The following is a 23,460-nucleotide window of genomic DNA, read 5'->3' as shown; positions in this document are numbered from 1 at the left end:
ATGATAACTGCTGAATGATCTCTCCCTGTCCTTATCTCAACCCACAAGCTTTTTGTTACATTTTCTCTCCCCTGTCCAGCTGAGAAGGGGGGAGTGATAGAGTGGCTTTGGTGGGCACCTGTAATCTAGCAAGGTCAAACCCACCACAGTGATCTAATTAGAGAGATTCTATTCTTATTTTTTTCTAATAGCATTTCTAATTGGCAGAGGTACATTTATTTCATTGGTGATAGCACAGATTTCTTGGGGGAAAAGTTATTCTTCCAAAAAGAATTGCTTAACTTTCGTTGACCCAAACTTTGATAGGATTTATAGTGGAATACTTACTTTTTAAAAAATATAGTCTGCTAATTGTTGAGCAACTTTTCATATTTATTTATGGTTTTTCAACAATTCTAAAAGTATGTGCCTTTCCTTACTTTGACCCAAATTTGTCTTTTATGCCACCTAACTATAAGAAGCCTGTTTCTTGAAGCAACTTGTGTTCTTATCAGCCTGTTTCCTTGAATAAGTCTTAATACACTACTTGATAGCAGCACTGAGATAAGCAGTGTGATAAAATGTTACTAATTTGGATGTCTGGAGACTTACTCAAAACAGGCCTCATTATTTCCATGTGAAGTCATTAAAACAACATGGCAAAGCCTTTAAAATATTATCTACTGTGATATAAGTAAATGTTGATACAGAAAAAGACATTTTGGGCATGTATCAGGAGGTTCAGGAGGACTGAAACCTGGCAATTTCCTCCTTACCATTTACTACTGGGATTATAGCATAAATGAGTTTGAAATACTGAGGTTTTAAAGAGAAGAAACACAAATATGTACTGAGACAGACAAAAAAATTGGGGAGGTCTCATTCTCCACTGCTGTGTACTTAACAAAGACTTTACATTTTCAGTATTGTAAACTGCAAATACACAAAACCATGGACCAGATGACCAAAAAAAAAAAAAAATTAGCCATCACAACATCCTCAAAATACAACTGCTTATGTTTTTAACCCACCTCCTGATTCTTCTTCTCTGTCCCAGGAAGGCTGAATTCAAGTGTGTTCATATCAAGCTTACAATTCAACTTAGCTGCAAACACACATGCAGTCAGGTTTCCTTACTTGCTGTTCAAAAGGGGTAGGTGTAAGTACCTTCCTGCTCTCTTTCCAGCTTCTGAAGGTTGCTTTAGGCTTGTTCACAAATTCTTTTGCCCCTTGCATATTCTTCCCTTTCCCATCAATCTCATGCCCATGACGTTCCCCTGCACTAACAGTTCCTCTGTCTCGTATTTCTTTGCACCACTCACAACCTGACTCCTACCCACACAGTCTTCTCTCTGTTGACCTCCTGCTTTGCTGAAAGTAGCAGCAATCCCATTCCTAATAATAGGGAAGTGGAAGATATTTTAGAAAAGAGGGGGTAAAGTGAAGGAAGATATAAAAAATCCATAGACGCTTAGGAAAAATGAATATTGCAGTATTTCCTCAAAAATAACAAGATATGGTCCTGAAGAATCCTATGACAGCAACTATAGAGTATTAAAATCCTGGAATTCTCCACTGGTAATAGTGGCTTACATAATTTCACTGATGTAGAAATGAATATATAATTGAGCAGTATAATGAAAATTAGCATAATGTATTATTCATTGCCTAATTACTTTCCCTTCTATAAAAACACAAGCATATCATGTAAGGACGGGGATTCTAAGTTAAAGCAATAAAAAGTTACTGTTTTCTATAAATGTCAGGAAAAAGAAAAGGAAAATGGATTGTCCTGAACCTTTATGAAACAACCTTCCACTGATCCATGTCTGTTCAAGACATAATTTATGGCACTCTTCAAAACATTTCCTCTGTGGTCATTACTGAAAGGTTTGAAAGAACATAGTCAACCTCAAATCACACTTTTTTTCTGAACATATTTATATACCTTGTTTGTTATTTCAATAATTGGGAGATATTGGTTTTTTGGTATGTTGACTGCAGATCTGAGGGATTGTAGACTGGTCAGTATTTCCCACTTGCTCCCTTACATATTTGTGTATGCTGTTGAAGGGGAAGTGGGGATACATGACCTAGGGAAAAGGATAGTATCAGAAATTACTTTCAAATTCATACTAGTATCTGGTGTAGATATGTAGGATGATAATATCCTTCAATTAGGATACTGAAGAACAACAAACTTGTTGGGATCAAAATTAGCATCCTACACACTGCTGGGCTAAGTAATGCTCCTGTACACAAAGTTCAAGAAAATTAGATTTATGAACACACATGAAGGTTAAGGGATAGGATGCTCTTCCCACAGGAATTCCAACAAACAAACCACAGTATCTCTGTGGCTATTGTCTTGTACTTTCTCCTTCCCTCCAGAAAGGAGAAACCAGTGAGCACAGGTGAGGAAAGAGGCAGACAGTAATCAAGCCCAGATCTATGGAGGGCTCTCTAGAGTCACCACTCTGCACCTCCCTCAAAAATCAACATAAAGCAGAGGTGAAATGTAGCATGATTAATCAATTTCATTGATGGTTATCCAGACACATTCTTTTTGAAAATTTCTAAGCAATTGTAAGGTTTATCTAGTTTCATGTGTGACAGCCAGATCCATAGGGAAGCCTGTTTTTTATTTAAGAACAAAGATCAGGCAAGAGAATTTAAATGTTCAGCAGCATCTCAGTCTTCAAACCTCCAGCTATTTCCTCTATTACTGCAACTTTCGGTTTTCCAGGCTCTCACTCTCCCAATAATCTCCGTTCAAGCCTCTCCCAAATACTGGTGACACTGCTTTGGCTCTTATTAAATCATGACTTTCACACTAACCTCCAGTTCTCCAACAACTCCAGGGTGTCAGAAGTTTTCTATTAACACAATGTTGCCAATACCCAAACATTTTAAATATTGTAAGTTTGACTGATAAACATTTTCCAAATCCTAGGTGGGATGTTGGTGAAACCCTCCATGAGTTCTCAAGGCGAGCCTGCATCTCCAGGAACTCCTCCTGAATCTTCCCAGAACCAGGGCCCCTGGGAAACTCAAACTCTTGGACATACCTGACATCCAACAGTTAGTATCTCTGAGCTGGGGCTGTGAACTTCCCATACATAAGACATTTGAAAATTGAAAAAAGTTCTGTTTAGGTATGGAACACCCCTCCCACCTGTGTGTCCTTCCCTTGCTTGTGAGAGCGCAAGTGTTGATATTGATTTATTGGGTCACAACTGGGAGCTATACAGTTGAAATTATAATGCTGCAGATTCTTAAATGGTGTCTCAGCCTCAGATTTTGCATGTCTCCATTAGGCAAAAAAAGGGGTTCTTTGTCTTAGGATTTGAACACAGGCTTATTCTTCCAGCTTGTTATTATTCCACTGTGCAGCATTTCTTGTGTCTGCTTTGGTCAGGAAGCTCTATTCCGATTCTGATAAAGATTTCAGGGAATGAACATCTTCTCCAGAGAGAAGAGAATATTAGAAATTTTTTTCCTGCTTTGTCAACCCAAACCTTTTCAATTCGCAGTTATCAGATGTGCAGCTTGTTTCCTCTCTTTTCAGCTGCAGTCAAATAGGTATTTCTCCTCCAGGGTCTGAAAACCACTTCTCGGAATTCACAATGCTATATGGTATTCTGTTAAAACAGATCTGAATCACAACACTTTAGATCTCAGGGCACTTCCTTTCTCAGGTTCCCCTCTCCCTCCCCTCTCCTCTCCTCCCCTCTCCTTCCCACTTCTGTATACTAGCTAAATGCCACTGATTAGGCTTTCAACTGAACATTTTCTGAAAGGCTTTTGACTCAATTCTGGAATAAATAATGGGATTCAACAGAAAATTAATGCAATACCCAACTAACTGTAGCCATCATGGGCAGCAGTGGTACATGCTACAATGCAGTGGTACAATCACAGAATCACAGAATCACTAGGTTGGAAAGGACCTTCAAGATCATCAAGTCCAGCCATTAATCCAGCACCACCATGTCCCATAAACCATGTCCTGAAGCGCCACATCCACACATTTTTTGAACACTTCCAGAGATGGTGACTCCACCACCTCCCTGGGCAGCCTGTTCCAATGCTTGATCACCCTCTCGGTGAATAAATTTTTCCTAATATACAATCTAAACCTCCCCTGGCACAACTTGAGGCCATTTCCTCTCATCCTATCGCTAGTTACTTGGGAGAAGAGACCAACACCCACCTCACCACAACCTCCTTTCAGGTAGCTGTAGAGAGCGATGAGGTCTCCCCTCAGCCTCCTCTTCTCCAGACTAAACAACCCCAGTTCCCTCAGCCACTACTCATAAGACTTGTTCTCCAGATCCCTCACCAGCTTCATTGCCCTTCTCTGGACACGCTCAAGCACCTCAGCATCCTTCTTGTAGTGAGGGGCCCCAAAGCGAACACAGGATTCAAGGTGCGGCCTCACCAGTGCCAAGTACAGGGGCACGATCACTTCCCTACTCCTGCTGGCCACACTATTTCTGATACAGGACAGGATGCTGTTGGCCTTCTTGGCCACCTGGGCACCCCCAGGTCCCTTTCTGCCAGGCAGCTCTCCAGCCACTCCTCCCCAAGCCTGTAGCGTTGCATGGGGTTGTTGTGGCCGAAGTGCAGGACCCGGCACTTGGCCTTATTAAACCTCATACAGTTGGCCTCTGCCCATCGATCCAGCCTGTCCAGATCCCTCTGCAGAGCCCTCCTACCCTCCAGCAGATCAACACTCCCACCCAACTTGGTGTCATCTGCAAACTTACTGAGGGAGCACTCGATCCCCTCATCCGGATCATCAATAAAGATATTGAACAAGACTGGCCCCAGAACTGAGCCCTGGGGAACACCACTCGTGACCGGCCGCCAGCCGGATTTAACGCCATTCACCACAACTCTCTGGGCTCAGCCAGCCAGCCAGTTCATTACCCAGCGAAGAATAAACCTGTCTAAGCCACGAGCCGCCAGTTTCTCCAGGAGAATGCTGTGGGAGATGCTGTCAAAGGCTTTACTAAAGTCCAGGTAGACAACATCCACAGCCTTTCCCTCATCCACTAGGCGGGTCACCTGGTCATAGAAGGAGATCAGGTTGGTCAAGCAGGACCTGCCTTTCATGAACCCATGCTGGCTGGGCCTGATCCCTTGGTTGTCCTGCACATGCCCCGTGAGCACCCTCAAGACGAACTGCTCCATGATCTTCCTCGGTACAGAGGTCAGGCTGACAGGCCTGTAGTTCCCAGGATCCTCCTTCCGGCCTTTCTTGTAGACGGGCGTCACATTGGCAAGCCTCCAGTCTTCTGGGACCTCCCCTGTTAACCAGGACTGCTGATAAATTTTGGAGAGAGGCTTGGCAAGCTCCCCTGCCAGCTCCCTCAGGACTCTCGGGTGGATCCCATCAGGCCCCATAGACTTCTGAGTGTCCAGGTGGCTTAACAGGTCCTTAACTGCTTCCTCCTGGATTATGGGGGGGTTATTGTGCTCTCCATCCCCGTCTTCCCGCTCAGGGGGCTGAATACCCTGCGGATACCTGGACTGGCTATTAAAGACTGAGGCAAAGAAGGCATTAAGTTCTTCATCCTTGTCCTCGTCCTTGGAGACAATGTTCCCCGCCATATCCAGTAGGGGATGGAGATTCTCCTTGCCTCTCTTTTTGTTGTTAAGATATTTGTAGAGGCATTTTTTGTTATCCTTTACAACTGTGGCCAGATTGAGCTCTAGCTGGGCTTTTGCCTTTCTAATTTTGTCTCTGCATGACCTAACGAGATCCCTGTACTCTTCGTGAGTTGCCTGCCCCTTCTTCCAGAGGTGATAAACTCTCCTCTTTTCCCTGAGTCCCAGCAAAATCTCCCTATTCAGCCAGGCCGGTCATCTTCCCCCACCAGCTCTTCCTGCGGCACATGGGGACCATCTGCTCCTGTGCCTTTAAGACTTCCTTTTTGAAGACTGTCCAGCCTTCCTGGACCCCTTTGCCCTTCAGGACTGTCTCCCAAGGGACTCTCTCAACCAGTGACCTGAACAGGCCAAAGTCTGCCCTCCGGAATTCCATGGTAGCAGTTTTGCTGACCCCTCTCCTTACTTCACTCAGATTTGAGAATTCTATCATGTCATGGTCGCTAAGCCCAAGACGGCCTCTGACCACCACATCTCCCACCAGTCCTTCTCTGTTTGTATACAGCAGGTCAAGCAAGGCACCTCCCCTGGTAAATGTTCAGTCAGCTTCTGGAAAACAGCCTTGCTGCTACTCACAGAAGCAGACACCTAGTCTATTGCACAAAGACAATTTACTGTCACAAGGAACAACATTTTCATACCGGTCAATTATTATATGGAAAAAAAAAGGATTGTTTTAGTCCAAATATAAGAATTCAGATGCCTTCATCTAAATAAAAACTTATTTTTCATTAGGATTACCACATGAATTTAATTTAGATTAAAATTCATGTGTCTCTTTTATTAATATACATCTGTTAGAGAGCTATCTAGTCAAATAGGGAGTCAAGTTTCCCATAGTATGTACTGGAAAGATAAACTTTGCTGTGTGCTAAAATTCCATAAAAAAGCACTAATAACAACCTGAAATATTCTTGAAGAATGCCAAAATATCCCATATAAATAATGGTCTTTTATCCACTGTCTAATTTTGTAATTCTTAGATTGATGTTTACCTTTTAGAAGTACTTTACATCTATGACTCAAAATTTGTATCCCTTTTTAAAGAAGAACAATCCTACTTATTTTACCTTTAAATAGCTATAAAAGTACTATGCAAATTATTATATTTTTATTGAAATACTGTCTGTTAAATAACAGTGCTCAATTCAAAATAACTTGAAAATTCAGGAAGGTCATTCTGTATCTTCAATAGCTATCCTTGCAACAGTAAGCAGACTCTAAATGTCTTATTCAGAAATATTTTGTGCACTCTTCACTGCAATTGGAATTGTCTAGGGAAAAGACACTCAGTAGACTTATTCTGATGGTTCTATGTCTGATATCTGCACATGTTTTATTCTAGTGCATTCACTCCAATGTTATAATTAATTTTTTCCTACTCACCCCCAAAGTAAGAGCCATCTGTCAGTTTCAGCTCCTTGTTGGATTTGGTGATGACCCCAGCAACACCATGCTGAATGAAATACATCTTTTTACCCACAGCCCCTTCTCGGATAATATAATCGCCAGGTTGAAACACCTCAAATCGCAGTTTGCTTAGCATGGCAGTCACAAAATTTGGGTCTGCATTAGCAAAAAGAGGCATTGTAGCAACCAGCTTCCGACAGTTGAAGTTGACAATCTCCTAAATGGGAAGGAAACATAATAATGGTCAGCAAATACATACATTATGATGGGCACTGAGAAAAGACTTTCTGCTTTCTTCACAAATAAGTTCTTTATGCTCTTATTGGACTTTTCTGTGTTTCTTTCTGTGCCTAATTTTTTAATCTTTTCATTACATTTTCACCTCTTAAGTGATTGAAACAAGAGTGCAATACTGATTTGTATTGCTGAGGACAAAGGTTGTCTTCTTGAGGTGATTTTCACGTTATTTATTATTTCCCTTGGCTTAAAAGCTGACAGGAAGATAAAAATTAAATAGGAAATACACTGTCTGACAACAAGATTAGCTGCTACAGTAACTGTATTAAGTGATAAAAGTTATGCAAGCAGAAAGTTTAGCCCTGTATTTTCAAATATTACACCAATAACATCTTTCTGATTGGAACAACTGCAGTGGTAATATAAACGCACATTACAGTTAGCTGCAGGGCTAGCTGAAATCAACAGGAAAATTTCCTTCCCAGAATTTAATTCATCATATAAACACTGAGGCATACATTCCTGCCCTTCAAAGAAATGCATATACAGTAGACCCTTATATGCAGAAAACACTACTATTTTCCTAAGACTGCTACAGGCCTTATGGGCATCTCCCACCAAGAATATTTATATTTACAGAGCCAGCTATGAGCACATGTACATGAAAGTATTAGTACCAAAAAGCTATAAATGTCCTACTTGCTTTAAATAAAAAAAATGAACAATTCCTTAAAGAATTTCAAGAATTTCAAATTGTTTCAAGCTAGTTCTTGGAGATCTTACTTTGTCTTAGGAAAATTAACATGGTCAGTTGTGATACAGATTTAACAGTGTACTGAAGAACTGTGACTAATCGGTATTAGTCATGAAGAGGGGCTCAGGCAGGCAACATCTACTGAGTTAGCAACCCAAACATGACAGGAAGAGCATATATGATCATCTGTGTATAAGCGCACAGAGAAGAAATAAAAGAAAAATACAACCAAGCAGTCACCTAACTGCTTTGGAAAGCTAAATATTATTTCAGTGTCAGAGAGCATCCCTAGCATTTCTTACACCAAGACAATCTTTCATGACTGATATAAAGGAGATATCCCACCTACCAGTGCTCTCACCTCCTGACTGAGGCCCCTTGCACTCCTGCTGGATGTTGCTCTTTCAACCTTCCATGCATCTGCTGTCTCATACTTACATATCTCATAAATCCCATGTAGTCTGCTCTCTGGGCAGCAAGTTCAGATATGCTTGTCCACAGTTCAGACAAAATCCTTCTTTCTCCTCCCATCCCCACCATCTGATATCCTGCTTGCAGACATGATGGGAAAGTTCAGCTAATTCCACAGTATAAGCATCAAAACCATAATGGATCCTTTAAATCAGTCCCCTTGCATCTGGGAAGGAGGTGGGACTCTCCCTTTGAAGGGAAGACGTTAGCTACTGAGGCAATTAAGAGGCATGGGCATGATCTGAAGTGAAGAAATAACCGCCTTTCCCAGAGAAATTACATATTTTCAAAATAAATCCAATGGAACTTGGAAAAATAATGTGAAGCAAAATGTCTCACCAGGCACCTGGGAAGCAGAAAGCTGTTATCTCCAGCAATGTCTTATTTTCCATTAAAAAAAAAAAAAAAAGAAAAGCCAGGGCAAAATTGCTTCCTTGTGCTACTCCTAGGACAGACTTATGGTATCTTCTGACAATCCCACAAGAAAGTGTCACTATATAATGGCAAGGTGGAAACAGAAGTGTCTGTAAGCAGAAATAAACATTGACTCTTAACAAAGCAGTACAGTGATTCTCTTTAACCTTGGTCTCAATAGCATCACATCTCTATACTTAGATAAGTATAATATCTTTTTTCCTCTAGAATGAATCAAGGAGATACAAAAATATTTAACATTATATAACTATAATTTAATGCAGATTTAATTTCAGAATTATTGGGTTAAAGATAGAGTGAATGAAGAATAAGATGCTACATCTTTGAAGTCAATCACTAAACTCCAATTTAATTCAGTGGGGATATGATTCCACCAAGAACATTTTATCTGAGAATTACTTATAAGCGATGGAAATAGAATGACACTCCCCTTCCATCACTTTTCACTGTACTGCCTCACTCTCCCTCACCCTCTCTGATTGCCATATTTCCCCTTCTTATGAGTGTTTTAGCATGCCTGAACCACTGCACCATGTATGGACTCCATGGCTAAGCATAAATGGGCTGGATTAAGACAGGAGGAGACCGATCAGAGATCAAGAGCAGACTTCTTCATGGCTGCATGAAACTTGAAATGTACAGGAATACGTGTCAGGAATGGAAACCAGAAAAGATGGGAGGAAAAGAGCACAAAGATTTGTAATGTCTGGGAGACTCCTACTTATAGAAAGGAGGAGCAATCTGGCTATGACTCCCACCCAGTGCAGGCAAAGACATGGGTGCTACTGGTGCAATAGAACAATACTATCTCCTCACATGACATCAAAATCAGAGCTTAAAAACTCCCCATAAACTAGTCTTGCTTGTATAAACACATGGAAAATTTGATGCAAGACATGATACTGTTTGCCTGAATCCAAAAATTATCTCAAGCAACAACACTGCAAGGTGTGAACTACCAGATAAGTGTCATTGGCATTCAGGATCAGTGAATCCTGCTCAGTCATTAAGTCAAGAGAAGTAAGCCCAGGCTATCCTGGTATATTCCGTATAAGAGAATAAATATTAAAAAAGAGATTCCAGTTGACTGTCTTTCTAAAGGATGAGGAAGACCCTGTTTTCCTTCTCACCTAAATAGGTAACAAGGAACTTACTTAATTTCTCAGTAAAGTTTCAGCCACCACTTCCCTTCCAAGGGAAAGTTATTCTCTGCTCCCACTGATTGCAGTATGGTAGCATCACACGAGGAGTCCCAGACTACATTCTCAGCTCCATATGAGACTGTTACTGCAGTCTTGGCTGATACTGGAAAGCTGGCAACAACTATTACTTCTCTTGCCTTGCTCAGGGACTTTTCAGTAGACTAGCTTGTTTTCTGTTTCTGAAAGTGAATAACTCTGTCTTGCATGTCCAGGAGGCAGAGGAAGGAAATTACTAAACAAAGCGAAAATTGACTGGAAGTCATACCTAGATGCTGGTGGGGAAGCACAGGCTGGGAGAGTGAAAAGTTCAACTGCAGTCACGATCAGGAAGAAGGAGAAAATAGACCTAGGTAGAGTATTAAGAAAGAGAATGGGAGGAAAAAAAAAAATACAAAGGAACTAGAAGAAAGGGAAAAAAGGAGGCAGGAAGGCTGACTTTCAAAAACAGATCAAGAAACTGAAATTCCTGAAGAAGTGAGAGCATGGGAGCACAGAACCTGGAGAAAAGGTCTGGAGTGAAAGCTGAGAAGTGGGGCAGATGAAGTAAACAAAAAGGAAACTGAAAAAAAAAAGACAAGTGATCAGTAACACATATAAATAGTTTCATAGGCCATCTTCTGCCTGCCTTTCTTAATATATAATCTGTATCAGGATATATCCACGTATACACACACCTTACTTGCTCAGGCTGAGTTGCCTAATGAAGGTACTAATATAGCTAAAAAAACATCCTGCTGTGGTGGGTTGACCTTGGATGGCTGCCAGGTGCCCACCAAGCCGCTCTATCACTCCCTCTCCTCAACTGGACAGGGGAGAGAAAATATAACTAAACACTTGTGGGTCAAGATAAGGAAAAGGAGAGATCACTCACCAGTTACTGTCACAGGCAAAACAGACTCAACTTGCAGAAATTGGTTTACTTTATTGCCAGTTAACACCAGAGTAGGATAATGAGAAATAAGAACAAATCTTAAAACACCTTCCTCCCACCCCTCCCTTCTTCTCAGACTCAGCTTCACTCATGATTTCTCTACCTCCTTCCGCTGAGGGGCACAGGGGAGTGGGGAATGGGGGTTGTAGTCAGTTGTTGACCCAATCAGGGAGTCTGAGAAAGAGATGGACTCGTGGAACCATGCTCTGCTGTCCCTGAGACAGAAAAAGGAACAGCCACCAGAAAAAAAAAACAAGATCAAGGGGGTCCTGTATCATCCCCCTGCCAGGCTGAAGGCAGTAGCTTAAAGGAAAGGAGTGAATGGAGGCAAGTCCATGCTTGGGGCAGCAGGCGAACTTCCTCCTTGCCCACCTTGCCTCCCCAGGTGCCTCTGCACAACAGGTATGAGACTCTGGATGTGGAAGGCCCGTCCATGAATGACGTAGATGACGATCCAGCTATACCAGAGGTGTTGCCAATGTCAGAAAGGCCTACCTCCTGTATCACAACCACCCCCACGAGGAAGAAAAGATGGGTTATAGTTGTAGGCAACTCCCTTCTGAGGGGAACAGAGGGTCCAATATTCCGGACAGACCCTTCTCAGGGAAATCTGCTGCATCCCTGGGGCCCAGGCTAATGGCATCACTAGGAAACTTCCCAGCCTGGTGTGACCCTTGAACTATTACCCACTATTGCTCTGAATCACAGAATCACAGAATCACAAGGTTGGAAAGGACCTATAAGATCATCAAGTCCAACCATTAATCCAGCACCACCATGTCCCCTAAACCATGTCCTGAAGCGCCACATCCACATGTTTTTTGAACACTTCCAGAGATGGCGACTCCACCACCTCCCTGGGCAGCCTGTTCCAATGCCTGACCACCCTCTCGGTGAAGAAATTTTTCCTAATATCCAATCTAAACCTCCCCTGGTGCAACTTGAGGCCATTTCCTCTTGTCCTATAACTAGCTCCGTGGGAGAAGAGACCAACACCCTCGTCGCCACAACCCCCTTTCAGGTAGTTGTAGAGAGCGAATAAGGTCTCCTCTCAGCCTCCTCTTCTCCAGACTAAACAACCCCAGTTGCCTCAGCCGCTCCTCATAAGACTTGTGCTCCAGACCCCTCACCAGCTTTGTTGCCCTTCTCTGGACACGCTCAAGCACCTCAACATCCTTCTTGTAGTGAGGGGCCCAAAACTGAACACAGGATTCAAGGTGCGGCCTCACCAGTGCCGAGTACAGGGGCACAATCACTTCCCTACTCCTGCTGGCCACACTATTTCTGATACAGGCCAGGACGCTGTTGGCCTTCTTGGCCACCTGGGCACACTGCCAGCTCATAATCAGCCGGCTGTCAACCAGCACCCCCAGGTCCCTTTCTGCCAGGCTGCTCTCCAGCCACTCCTCCCCAAGCCTGTAGCGTTGCATGGGGTTGTTGTAACCAAAGTGCAGGACCCTGCACTTGGCCTTATTAAACCTCATACAGTTGGCCTCTGCCCATCGATCCAGCCTGTCCAGATCCCTCTGCAGAGCCCTCCTACCCTCCAGCAGATCAACACTCCCACCCAACTTGGTGTCATAAAGCTGCACCATGAAGCTGCAACACATAGCTGAAGGGCGACCAAAAGAGATTTCAGGGCCTTGGGACGGTTGGTTAGGGGATCTGGAGGACAGGTTATTTATAATTTGTTCGAAGGCTTGTCATTGCTCAGGGCCCCATTTAAAATCGTTCTTCTTCTGGGTCACTTGATAGAGAGGGCTTACAATCAGACTGTAATTTGGAATATGCATTCTCCAGAAACCCACAATGCCCAAGAAAGGTTGTGTTTCTTTTTTGCTAGTTGGTGGAGACATAGCTGTTATTTTGTTGATCACATCCGTTGGGATCTGTCGACGTCCATCTTGCCATTTTATTCCTAAAAACTGGATCTCTTGTGCAGGTCCTTTGACCTTACTTTGTTTTATGGCAAAACCAGCTTTCAGAAGGATTTGAACTGTTTCCTTCCCTTTCTCGAAAACTTCTTCTGATGTGTTGCCCCAGACGATGATGTGATCAATGTATTGCAGGTGCTCTGGAGCTTCACCCTGTTCCAGTGCAGTCTGGATCAGCCCATGGCAAATGGTAGGGCTGTGTTTCCACCCCTAGGGCAGTCAATTCCAGGTGTATTGGTCACCCCTCCAAGTGAAAGCAAACTGTGGCCTGCACTCTGCTGCCAAAGGGATTGAGAAAAATGTGTCAGCGATATCAGTGGTGGCGTACCCCTTGGCTGCCTTTGACTCCAGTTCATATTGAAGTTCTAGCATGTCCGGCACGGCAGCACTCAGTGGTGGTGTGACTTCATTCAGGCCACGGTAGTCTACTGTCAGTCTCCACTCTCCATTAAACTTTTGCACTGGCCATATGGGGCTGTTAAAGGGTGAGCGAGTCTTGCTGATCACTCCTTGGTTCTCCAGTCAACAGATCAGCGTATGTATGGAAATCAGGGAGTCTCTGTTGGTGCGATATTGCCACCGGTGCACTGTTGTGGTAGCGATCGGCACCTGTTGTTCTTTGACCCTGAGCAACCCCACCACAGAAGGGTCCTCTGAGAGACCAGGCAAGGTGGACAGCTGTTTAATTTCTTCTGTCTCCAAGGCAGCTATACCAAAAGCCCACCGGTACCTTTTTGGGTCCTTGAGGTAGTCTATGCCCAGGATGCACGGAGCTTCTGTGCCAGTCACAATGGGGTGCTTCTGCCACTCATTCACAGTTTAGGCTCACTTCAGCCTCCAGTACAGTCAGCTGTTGGGATTCCCCTGTCACTCCAGAAATGCAGATGGGTTCTGCCCCTATATGGCTTGATGGCATTAGGGTACATTGTGCACCAGTGTCCACTAAAGCCTTATATTCCTGTGGGTCTGATGTGCCAGGCCATCTAATCCACACAGTCCAATAAACTTGGTTGTCCCTCTCCTCCGCCTGGCTGGAGGCAGGGCCCCTCTAGTCCTGGTCATAGTACTCGTTACCCACTTCTTGTAAATAGGAATCAGAAGTCCCTTCAAGAGGATCAGAGGTGAGATCAGCTCTTCTATTCTTTCTGGGGAACTGCCCACTGGAAAGTGGAGCGACGATTTTTCTGGAGGAACCCAAACCCCCTTTTGTAATTGTTTTTCCTTGCAGCTCGCGTACTCGTGCCTCTAGGGTCGAGGTAGGTTTTCCATCCCACCTCCTCATGTCCTCTCCGTAGTCACCCAATTGAAACCACAGGGTGGCTCGCGGTGTGTATCCTCTATATCCTCTCTCTTGAGCAGAAGAACGCTTACTCCTAATAGCTGAGATACTGGTCCGTACGGGTGGAGGGTAGGGCATATCCTCCTTGAATTGCTGGAACTCCCGGGACAGTTTCTCTACAGCAGAGATGCAGGCCCGTAGGGAGGAAGAGAGACTTTCTTCGTATTGCGAGAGTTGGCCAGCCAATTCATCCACTGTTTGTCCCTCTCCGTCTTTCCAGGCCATTACTGCTAATGAGTTGGCATATGATGATGGTGCACTCCGTACAAACTTCTGCCACATAGGTCGCGTGCAATTGACTTCATCTGGATCTTTGGATGATTGCCCATTGTCCAAGTCACCATAAATCACCTCCAGCACAGCTAATTCCTTCAGGGTACTGGATACCTTTATTGCCCTGGTTTCAGCCAGGGTAGAGTTAATTTTCTTCATAGAAGCTAGTGTGAGGCTATGTTTTGGGTTTGGGATGAGAAAATGTTGATAATATGTTGATGTTTTGAGTTGTTGTTAAGTAGTCAAGGACAGTCCAGCTTCTCATGCTGGCCTGCTAGCAAGAAGGCTGGGGGTGCACGGGAAGCTGGGAGGGGACACAGCTGAGACAGCTGACCCAGGCTGACCAAAGAGATATTCCATACCATATGACATCATGCTCAGTATATAAAGCTGGGACGAAGAAGAAGGAAGGGGTGGAGGGACGTTCAGAGTTATGGCGTCTGTCTTCCCAAGAAACCATTATGTGTGATGGAGCCCTGCTTCCCTGGAGATGGCTGAACACCTGCCTGCCCATGGGGAGTAGTGAATGAATTCCTTGTTCTGCTTTGCTTTCATGCGCGGCTTTTGCTTTACCTATTAAACTGTCTTTATCTCAAACCATGACTTTCCTCACTTTTTCTCTTCCAATTCTCTCCCCTGTCCCACCGTGGGGAAGTGAGTGAGCGGCTGCGTGGTGCTTAGTTGCTGGCTGGGGCTAAACCATGACATCCATGGGGGTCCACTTCCCTGGGTGACATGGAACATCTTCCTTGAAGGGATACCTTTCCTTCACACCTGACAGGAGTTGCTTCCAGAGGCTGAGGACTTGTGCACCTTTTCCAATAGCTTTGTCAATGCCCCCTTCCCTAGAAAGGGATCCCAGCTGCTTGGCTTCCCTACCCTCTAATGTCCAGCTACTGGCCCCGTTATCCCAGCATCGGAGCAACCAGGTGACAATGTGCTCACCTGAACGTCGGCAGAAATCCTTTCGCATATCTCGCAATTCACTCAGGGATAGAGATCGGGTAATTACTGCCTCTTTTATGGGTTCTTTTTCTTCCTCCTCTTCAAGCAGTGACCCGCTCTCTTCCCTCTTCTGTCCTCGTAATGGCCCTGCTTTGGAGTACTCTGCCTCCTCAGTTTCTTCCTCTGGCTCCCTCTTGGAAAAAAGCTTCTTTGTCCCTTACTAAACGAGGTGACTTCCGCTTCCAACTTTTTTCTTTTGTACAGGGGCAACTGGTGCCAGCGCGGGCTGATTCTCTGGTTCAGCTACAGCGCCTGTCACAGGGGTCGGAGTACGCGTATTGCCTGTTGCAAGAGTCTTAGTAGCTACATTGCCTGTCACAGCGGTTGTAGTAGTCATAGTGCCCGTCGCAGGTGTTGGAGTAGTTGCAGTGCCCGTTGTGGGGGTTAGAGTGGCCGCAGTGCCCGTTGCATTGTCATCAGATCCAGAGAGCCTCTCTCCCCTTTGAACAGTGTTAAATAGAGCTTGGTAGGCATGGGCCAGGCCCCAGCACATTGCAATGATTTGTGTCTCCTTGGAGCTGCCAGGCCAACAGCATACTTCCAAATATTCTGCTAGTTTATCAGGATTCTGCACTTGTTTGGGAGTAAAGTTCCAAAACACCGGAGGTGCCCACTGCCCTAGGCGTTTGCCCATGCTGTTCCACACACCCTGCCATTCATAACTATCCAGCCTCGGGGCAGATCTCTGGGTGATATTCTTAAATTGCTTGCTAGCCTTAGACAAAACCGAAACAATGTTCCCCAGAAGTACCAATTTTAACTACCCAAGGGTGTTCAAAATACTGAAAAGTTACTGTGATGAAGGAGGAAACATTATGATAGAGGATAGCAAAGGTTCCATTCTGCATTTCCTCCATAAAAAGCCTTTCGGAGGCAGAAGTATAATTGCTAGTTGTCTCCACAAGATAGTACCCGAAATACAGTAATGGCTTCAGTACAGAGCTTAGATACCACATTAAGCTCAAGGTCAGTGTCCTAAAAACAAAACTCGCAGGCAAGACATTACTAATCTTTGCAGAGTACAGCAGCCTGCAGAAACCAACACTGATCTTTAACATGTACGGCAAAGACAAGAGCATGATGCAAATCAAATAAACTGATATCGTGACCTGCAACCATTATTATCTCAAGCCCTTCGTGTCCCTGTTCGGGCACCAAAAAGGACTGTCGTGGTTTAGCCCCAGCCGGCAATTAAGCACCATGCAGCTGCTCGCTCACTCCCCCACTCCCTCAGTGGGATGGGGGAGAGAACTGGGAAAAACTCGTGGGTTGAGATAAAAAAAGTTTAATAGGACAACAAGAGAGAAGGAAACAAAAGTGATGATGATGATGTTGATGTTGATGTTGATGATGATGATGATGATGATGATGATGATGATAGTACTGACAAAGGAATGTACAAGAACAAGTGATGCCCAATACAGCAATTGCTCACCACCCAGTGATTGATAGCCCATCCCCGAGCAGCAGTTCCCGCCCCCCAGCTACCTCCAGTTTATGTACTAGGCATGATGTTATATGGTAGGGAATATCCCTTTGGCCAGTCTGGGTCAACTGTCCTGGCTGTGCCCCCTCCCAGCTTCTTGTGCACCTCCTAACTGGCAGAGCATGAGAATCTGAAAAGTCCTTGACTGAGTATAAGCACTACAACTACTTAGCCACAACTAAAACTTCAGTATGTTATCAACATCATTCTCATACCAACTCCAAAGCACAGCACTATACCAGCTATCGGAAAGAAAAAAAACAACTCCATCCCAGCCGAAACCAGGACAGAGCACTATTGATTTAACGGAGGAAAGTTGTTTACAGGACAAGCAGTGATTCAAAGTGTTGGCAGTAGGTCAACCTGTGGGATCCAGTGGGGAGTTTTCTGGGCAAAAATGAATTGCTGATGAATATTTTAAAATATAATGTAGCTGTTTTACAGTTGGTGAAATCATAAATAAACCGACAAAATAGAACGGCCTTCTTTAATACTAAGATTGCAAAACTGTAGTAGGCAACATGCAGGTGATTGCTTTCAGGCCAGTACTGGAGGGAGGCAGTTGGAAGGTAGCAAGTTATCAGCATTCCTGGTGGCTTAGATGCTGCTTCCCTTGGGCTTAGGTCCACAGTCAAAGGGTAATTTCTACTTCAATGGACTATGCATCCATTCCCCTTTTAACAAGCTATTGGGTTTTTTAATTCACCATGATATCTACCAGTAAAGCTCAGAAGTTAATTATATTAGGAATTCAACCATGAAATTAGATGCAACCAGCTAACTCAGAAGTAGAACAACAATTAACAAAATATTGGAAAACGTAAATCATGGAGAATCTTGTAATACCTTTATACACTGCTGAGAGCAGAGGATCTTCATTTCTTTTTATTAAATGCCTCTTGTTGTAAACAATTAAACAGCACCAGCAATTCCTTTACTCCAGCTGTCATTCTGATGATATGAATGCTTGGGCAACTGACATCTAATTTTAGTGCCATCCAACTCTAAATAAAATGTGAAGCATATGTGCCTGTGTGGTAACATATAGTCATCTCTATGCAGGCACATATGTGTGAGTCTCACCCCTTTAAAACTAATATGGTTTCAGCCAGCAAAGAGTGTGGGGAAAAAATAGCTTGTGAGAACTTAGAAATGATTTTTCAGTGTTTCTTTTGGGGGCAGTAATAACAGCTTAGAGTTCTGAGTGTCAGAGTGAGAATGCCGATTCCCAGCATTCAAGCTTTTTGTTTGCTGCCTTTTTTTTTCCCCATTTCACTCATCTTGAACAAGGAAAACAGATTGGGCAGCTTTGTCACGTACAAATGTGACACTACAGGTGCAAGTAAAAATTTTCTTTATTAATCTCTAATGTCCATTCAAGGTTGCCTATTAATTTTGCGTGAGGAGTTGTTGAAACTTTCATTGTCTTTGTTCCTTACTCAGTCTTTAATATTCTGTACGTCAGTTAGAATTACAGGTTTTGAAACAAATGTTTGATTCTATCACGTGTGATTGTTACACAGCTACAACTTTGTAGTCTCCAATTTTCAAATAGTTGCCTACTCAAGAGATTCTGGAATTTTTGGAATTACCTTCTCCCAGTAGTCTAAAAGTCATATTTAAAACCCCAAATAAATAGAAGTCTATGTAATGAAAGTCTATTTACATGAGGTGAATTGATCAAATTCCGATTCTGTGTCATTATTAGAAAAACTTCATGCACATTTTTTAATATCCATTCTCCTTACATACTGTATTGGGTCTGGCTGAGATGGAGTTAATTTTCCCCATAGCAGCCCTCATAGTGCTGTGCTTTGTATTGGTAGCTAGAATGGTGTTGATAACACACCAGTGTTTTGGCTACTGCTGGGCAGTGCTCACACAGCATCAAAGCTGTCTCTCCAACATTTCCCCCCACCAGTAGGCTGGGGATGGGCAAGACCTTGGGAGGGGACATAGCCAGGACAGCTGACCCAAAGTGGCCAAAGGGATAATCCATACCATATGAGGTCAGCTTAGCAATAAAAGCTAAGAGAAAGGAGGGGGGGCATTCATTTTCCGATGTTTGTCTTCCAGAGCAACCATTATGCATACTAAAGCCCTGCTTCCTGAGAAGTGGCTGAATATCACCTGCTGATGGGAAATAGAGAATAAATCTTTTGTTTTCTTTTGCTTTCCAGCTATACCAGAGGTGTTGCCAATGTCAGAAAGGCCTACCTCCTGTATCACAACCACCCCCACGAGGAAGAAAAGATGGGTTATAGTTGTAGGCGACTCCCTTCTGAGGGGAACAGAGGGTCCAATATTCCGGACAGACCCTTCTCAGGGAAATCTGCTGCATCCCTGGGGCCCAGGTTAATGGCATCACTAGGAAACTTCCCAGCCTGGTGTGACCCTTGAACTATTACCCACTACTGCTCTGAAGCTGCAACACATAGCTGAAGGGCGACCAAAAGAGATTTCAGGGCCTTGGGACGGTTGGTTAGGGGATCTGGAGCACAGGTTATTTTTTTCTCTCTCCTTCCAGTTGCAGGCAGCAACACAGAAAGGCCCAGTCTATTAACACATGGCTCCGTGACTGGTGTCACAACCACAGTTTCGGGTTTTTTGACAATAGGATGGCCTACATGGCACCTGGCTTACTGGCATCAGATGGGATTAACCTTTCTCAAAAGGGGAAGAGGGTTTTTGCCCACAAGCTAGCGGGGCTTATTGACAGGGCTTTGAACTAGACTTGAAGGGGGGAGGGGGATAATATCAGGCTTACTCATGACAAGCTGTGGGATGAAAGTCAAGGTTAGAGGGACAGGGTGCTAGCGAGGCCACTCAGCCTGTTGCACCATAGAAACACTTCAAAGGAACTAAGGGGTGTTCCTCTAAGAAGGTGACATGGCCGGCAGCCCATATGAAGTGCCTCTATACCAATGCACGCAACATGGGCAACAAACAGGAAGAGCTGGAAGCCACTATGCTGTTAGAAAGCTACGACCTGGTTGCCATTACTGAAACTTGGTGAGACAAATCCCATGACTGGAGTGCAGCTATCGATGACTACAGGCTGTTCAGAAGGGACAGGCGAGGAAGGAGGGGCAGAGACATTGCCCTCTACATCAAGAAATGGATAGAGTGTGAAGAGCTGTCTCTGAAGAATAGCCACGAGCAGGTTGAAAGCTTATGGGTAAGAATCAGAGACCGAGGCAACAAAGGGAAATTTGTGGTTGATGTCTACTACAGGATGCCCGATCAAGGGGAGTCTATTGATGAAGCCCTCTTACTCCAGGTACAGGAGGCATCACACTCACAGGCTCTCCTCCTGCTGGGGGAATTCAACCACCCTGACATCTGCTGAATGGAGAAGTAGCATGGCGAGCTGTAGGCAATCCAGGAGACTCCTGGAATGCACTGAGGATAACTTCTTCCCGGTTGTGTAGGGATGGGGTGAGGAAGGCCAAGGTGAACTTGGCAAGGGATGCAAAGAATAATAAGAAGGGCTTCTATAGGTATGTTAGCCAGAAAAGAAAGGTCAAAGAAAGCGTACCCCCCTTGATGAGCACGACTGGCAGACTGGTAACAATGGATGAGGATAAGGCTGAGGTATTGAACGAGTTCTTTTCCTCAGTCTTCACTGGCAATGTCTCTTCCCATACCTCTCGAGGGGATGGACTGCAAGACGGGGACTGGAGGAGCAAAGTCCCTCCCACTGTCAGAGAAGATCAGGTATGAGACCATCTGAGGAACTTGAACATGCACAAGTCTATGGGACCTGATGAGATGCATCCCAGAGTCCTGAGGGAATTGGCTGATGTAGTTGCCAAGCCACTCTCCATGATATTGGAAAAGTCAAGGCAGTCAGGTGGAGACCCTGGAGACTGGAAAAAAGGGAAACATTGCACCCATTTTTAAAAAAGGTAGCAAGGAGGACCCTGGGAACTATTGACCTGTCAGCCTCACCTCTGTGCCTGGGAAGATCATGGAACAGATCCTCCTAGAAGCTATCCTAAGGCAGGATGGAGGATAGGGAGGTGATTCGAGACAGCCAGCATGGCTTCACCAAGGGCAAGTCCTGCCTGACCAACCTAGTGGCCTTCTATGATGGAGTGACCTCATCAGTGGACAAGGGAAGAGCTACCGATGTCATCTATCTGGACTTCTGTAAGGCCTTTGACACGGTCCCCCACAACATCCTTCTTTCTGAATTAGAGATATATGGATTTGATGGGTGGACTGTTTGATGGATGAGGAATTGGCCGGATGGTCACATCCAGAGTGTAGTGGTCAACGGCTCAATGTCCAGATGGAGATCGGTAGTGAGTGGTGTCCCTCAGGGGTCCATATTGGGACCAGTACTCTTTAATATCTTCATCAGTGATATAGACAGTGGGTAGAGTGCACCCTCAGCAAGTTTGCAGATGACACCAAGCTGAGTGGTGCGGTTGACATGCCTGAGGGACGGGATGCCATCCAAAGCTACCTGGACAAGCTCGAGGAACTGGCCCATGTGAACCTCATGAGGTTCAACAAGGCCAAGTGCAGGGTCCTGCACCTGGGTCGGGGCAATGCCTGCTATCCGTACAGGCTGGGGGATGAAGGGATTGAGAGCAGCCCTGCCATGAAGGACTTGGGCGTCCGGGGGGATGAAAAGCTGGACATGAGCCGGCAATGTGCGCTTGCAGCCCAGAAGGCCAACTGTATCCTGGGCTGCATCCAAAGAAGCGTGGCCAGCAGGTCGAGGGAGGTGATTCTGCCCTTCTACTCTGCTCTGGCGCGACCCCGCTTGCAGTACTGCGTCCAGCTCTGGAGCCCTCAGCACAGGAAAGACATGGACCTGTTGGAGCGGGTCCAGAGGAGGGCCACAAAAATGATCAGAGGGATGGAGCACCTCTCCTATGAAGAAAGGCTGAGAGAGTTGGGGTTGTTCAGCCTGGAGAAGAGAAGGCTCTGGGGAGACCTTATTGCAGCCCTCAAGTACTTAAAGGGGGCTTATAAGAAAGATGGGGACAGACTTTTTAGCAGGACCTGTTGCAATAGAACATGGGGTAATGGTTTTAAACTAAAAGAGGGCAGATTTTGACTAGATATAAGGAAGAAATTTTTCACAATGAGGGTGGTGAAACACTGGAACAGGTTGCCCAGAGAGGTGGTAGATGCCGCATCCCTGGAAACACTCAGGGTCAGGTTTGACACGGCTCTGAGCAACGTGATCTAGTTGAAGATGTCCCTGCTCATTGCAGGAGGGTTGGACTAGATGACCTTTAAATGTCCCTTCCAACCAAAACTGTTCTAATTCTCTTATTCTTTTATTTAACTGTGTTCATTCAGAGCAATAAAATATGCTTTCCCGAGTCTTGATCACAGGCAGTGCTGCAATTTCAGGTTCTTCTGTATTACTTTAATTATCATCTTGGGGAGAAAGAAACAGTAAAGGTTATGAATGTGGTTCATGGTGTATTATGTAACTCAGAAAGTACTTGGAGAAATATTTGTGTATTTTAAAACAAAGGTAACAAAAGAGAAAAATGACAAATTAAAAGTTTTCATTTTGTTCAAAGAAAAATCTTTCACTCATATTTTCTTTGAGGTAGTTCTTTGAAGCCAGACTGAAACCAGATTATGCTGCTTAATATGATATCTTATTAGTAGAAATAATGTCACTACTACACCAAGAAAATACAAAGTTAAGCCTTAGGAAAGGATTAGGAGTGTATTATATAGCTAAAGTATTTAAAGGTCACAGGTAATCCAGGCGTACACAGGGCAAGTGTCGATCTAGTTCAAGTGTTGGTCTCTGTTATACAAGAAGTAGGTCAGAGGTGCAACGGCCTACTTTTATATAAAGAAATTGGCTAGGTAATTACACTGTCTCCTGCACCTTTATATTGTACCGGTTTTATCACTCATCTTGGCCTTCCTGGCTATTTTTTCAAACTGACATTAACTCATCAGGTATTATAATTTTGCATGGGTTCAGTATTTCTGGATGACTGCCCCGATGCATCTCAAGATGTCACATTTACAGAGGCAGCTGCAAGGCTGTTCTAGCTGTGATCAGTGCATGACAGTGACCCTCAGTGTGCTACTTCTATGATAGCATCTATAAGAGTTTTTAGGACCTTTTCCCCCGGAGAAGATTTTTAGATAAAGGTGGTGCTTTTAGTTAGACTGACTGGAAAAAGCTGTTGCTAGAAAAAAGCAGACAAAGTTCTTGAAAAATCTGTTTGCTTTTTCCCACTAATCCAATTGAGCTAATAAAAGGTACTACTTCCATCTACAAATTGTGTCCTTCTTATGTGCAGGCCACTGAAGTCTGTTTATGGCTTCATTGAAGAATTGC

At 44.3% G+C, this 23,460-nt stretch overlaps 1 protein-coding gene across 1 annotated transcript in view; it reads right to left on the bottom strand.

Annotated features, from left to right (window-relative positions):
• LOC309415040 (potassium/sodium hyperpolarization-activated cyclic nucleotide-gated channel 1-like) overlaps nt 1-23,460 on the bottom strand; it is a gene marked incomplete at both ends in the record, with an annotated part of 268,544 nt that overhangs the window by 18,900 nt on the left and 226,184 nt on the right. Inside the window, one exon of the mRNA XM_082012431.1 lies at nt 7,039-7,279. Coding sequence (XP_081868557.1) covers nt 7,039-7,279 — 241 coding nt within the window. The remainder of the gene's footprint in view (nt 1-7,038; nt 7,280-23,460) is intronic.

This window comes from Phaethon aethereus, assembly GCF_964289735.1.
Source record: "Phaethon aethereus genome assembly, chromosome: W".
NCBI lineage: Eukaryota > Metazoa > Chordata > Aves > Phaethontiformes > Phaethontidae > Phaethon > Phaethon aethereus.
The sequence above is the reverse complement of the archived record's forward strand: the minus strand, read 5'-3'. Positions and strand labels throughout refer to the sequence as shown.